Source organism: Calidris pugnax, unplaced genomic scaffold (genome assembly GCF_001431845.1).
Source record: "Calidris pugnax isolate Ruff unplaced genomic scaffold, ASM143184v1 scaffold103, whole genome shotgun sequence".
NCBI lineage: Eukaryota > Metazoa > Chordata > Aves > Charadriiformes > Scolopacidae > Calidris > Calidris pugnax.
Window position 1 is genome coordinate 4481588 of NW_015090990.1, and position 1244 is coordinate 4482831.

Consider the following 1244-nt stretch of genomic DNA (forward strand, 5'->3'; position numbering starts at 1 on the left):
CTGGAAAGGTCACATAATAATGAGCTCTTACAGCAAACATACTCTTCCCTTCCCCCTTCCTTCTATCTCACAATAAAATCATCTCCTTCAATTTGCCGTGATCGTCGCGACCAGGAGCCAGGTGATTATCCTAATTAATGTCTATCTAATTAAATTACTGTCAGCGGTTAACCAATGGCAGAAGCCGTTTCATCCTCTCCACAAGCAGCAAGATCAAAAGTGAGTCTTTCCTGATTGCTGCATAGTGTCAATTGGCCAATCTCTTCTCCCAGGGAAGGGAAAAAAAAAAAAAAAAAAAAAAACGTTTGGGAAGCATTTGGTGGATGAAGTGCTTTCTGTCTAGTGAGGGTCCCAGGATGTCTAGCTTCTGATACTAAGGAGCCCTTTCAGATCCAGGGACTGAAGGGTTATTACTGTGGTGCTAGAGCTATGCAGCTGGAGCATTGTCTTTCTCCCTCTATCATGCTCTCCAAGAAATTTCTCAATGTGAGCAGCAGTTACCCACATGCAGGCGGATCTGAGCTTGCCTTGCATGATCATCCCATTATCTCGACCACTGACAACCTGGAGAGAAGTTCACCTTTGAAAAAAATTACCAGGGGGATGACGAATCAGTCAGATACAGACAATTTTCCTGACTCCAAGGACACACCAGGGGACGTCCAGAGAAATAAACTCTCTCCCGTCTTGGACGGGGTCTCTGAGCTTCGTCACAGTTTCGATGGATCTGCTGCAGATCGCTATCTGCTCTCTCAGTCCAGCCAGCCCCAGTCTGCTGCCTCTGCTCCTAGTACCATGTTCCCTTACCCCAGCCAGCATGGACCTGCTCACCCAGCCTTCTCCATCGCCAGCCCCAGCCGCTACATGGCTCACCATCCTGTGATCACCAACGGAGCTTATAACAGCCTCCTGTCCAACTCTTCTCCACAAGGCTACCCCACGGCGGGCTACCCGTACCCCCAGCAGTATGGCCATTCCTATCAAGGGGCACCTTTCTACCAGTTCTCCTCCACCCAGCCGGGGCTAGTTCCCGGGAAGGCTCAGGTCTACCTGTGCAACAGGCCACTCTGGCTGAAATTTCACCGGCACCAGACGGAGATGATCATCACGAAGCAGGGGAGGTAAGCAGCCACCGCGCGGACCCTCGCCGGGTGTCGGGGCTCAGCCGCCGGGGGAGCCGCCCGGAGCCTCCGCCGCCCCGGGGGAGCCGCCCGCCGCCGGGGCCCCCGAGCCGGCTGCCGGTA

At 53.5% G+C, this 1244-nt stretch overlaps 1 protein-coding gene across 2 annotated transcripts in view; it reads left to right on the forward strand.

The window, feature by feature from the left end:
- Positions 1–315: 315 nt before the first annotated feature.
- Positions 316–1244, forward strand: part of TBR1 (T-box, brain 1) — an 8076-nt gene continuing 7147 nt past the window's right edge. For both annotated transcript variants that reach the window (XM_014954081.1, XM_014954082.1), the window contains exon 1: positions 316–1121. In XM_014954081.1, coding sequence (XP_014809567.1) covers positions 430–1121 — 692 coding nt within the window. In that variant the 5' untranslated portion in view covers positions 316–429. The remainder of the gene's footprint in view (positions 1122–1244) is intronic.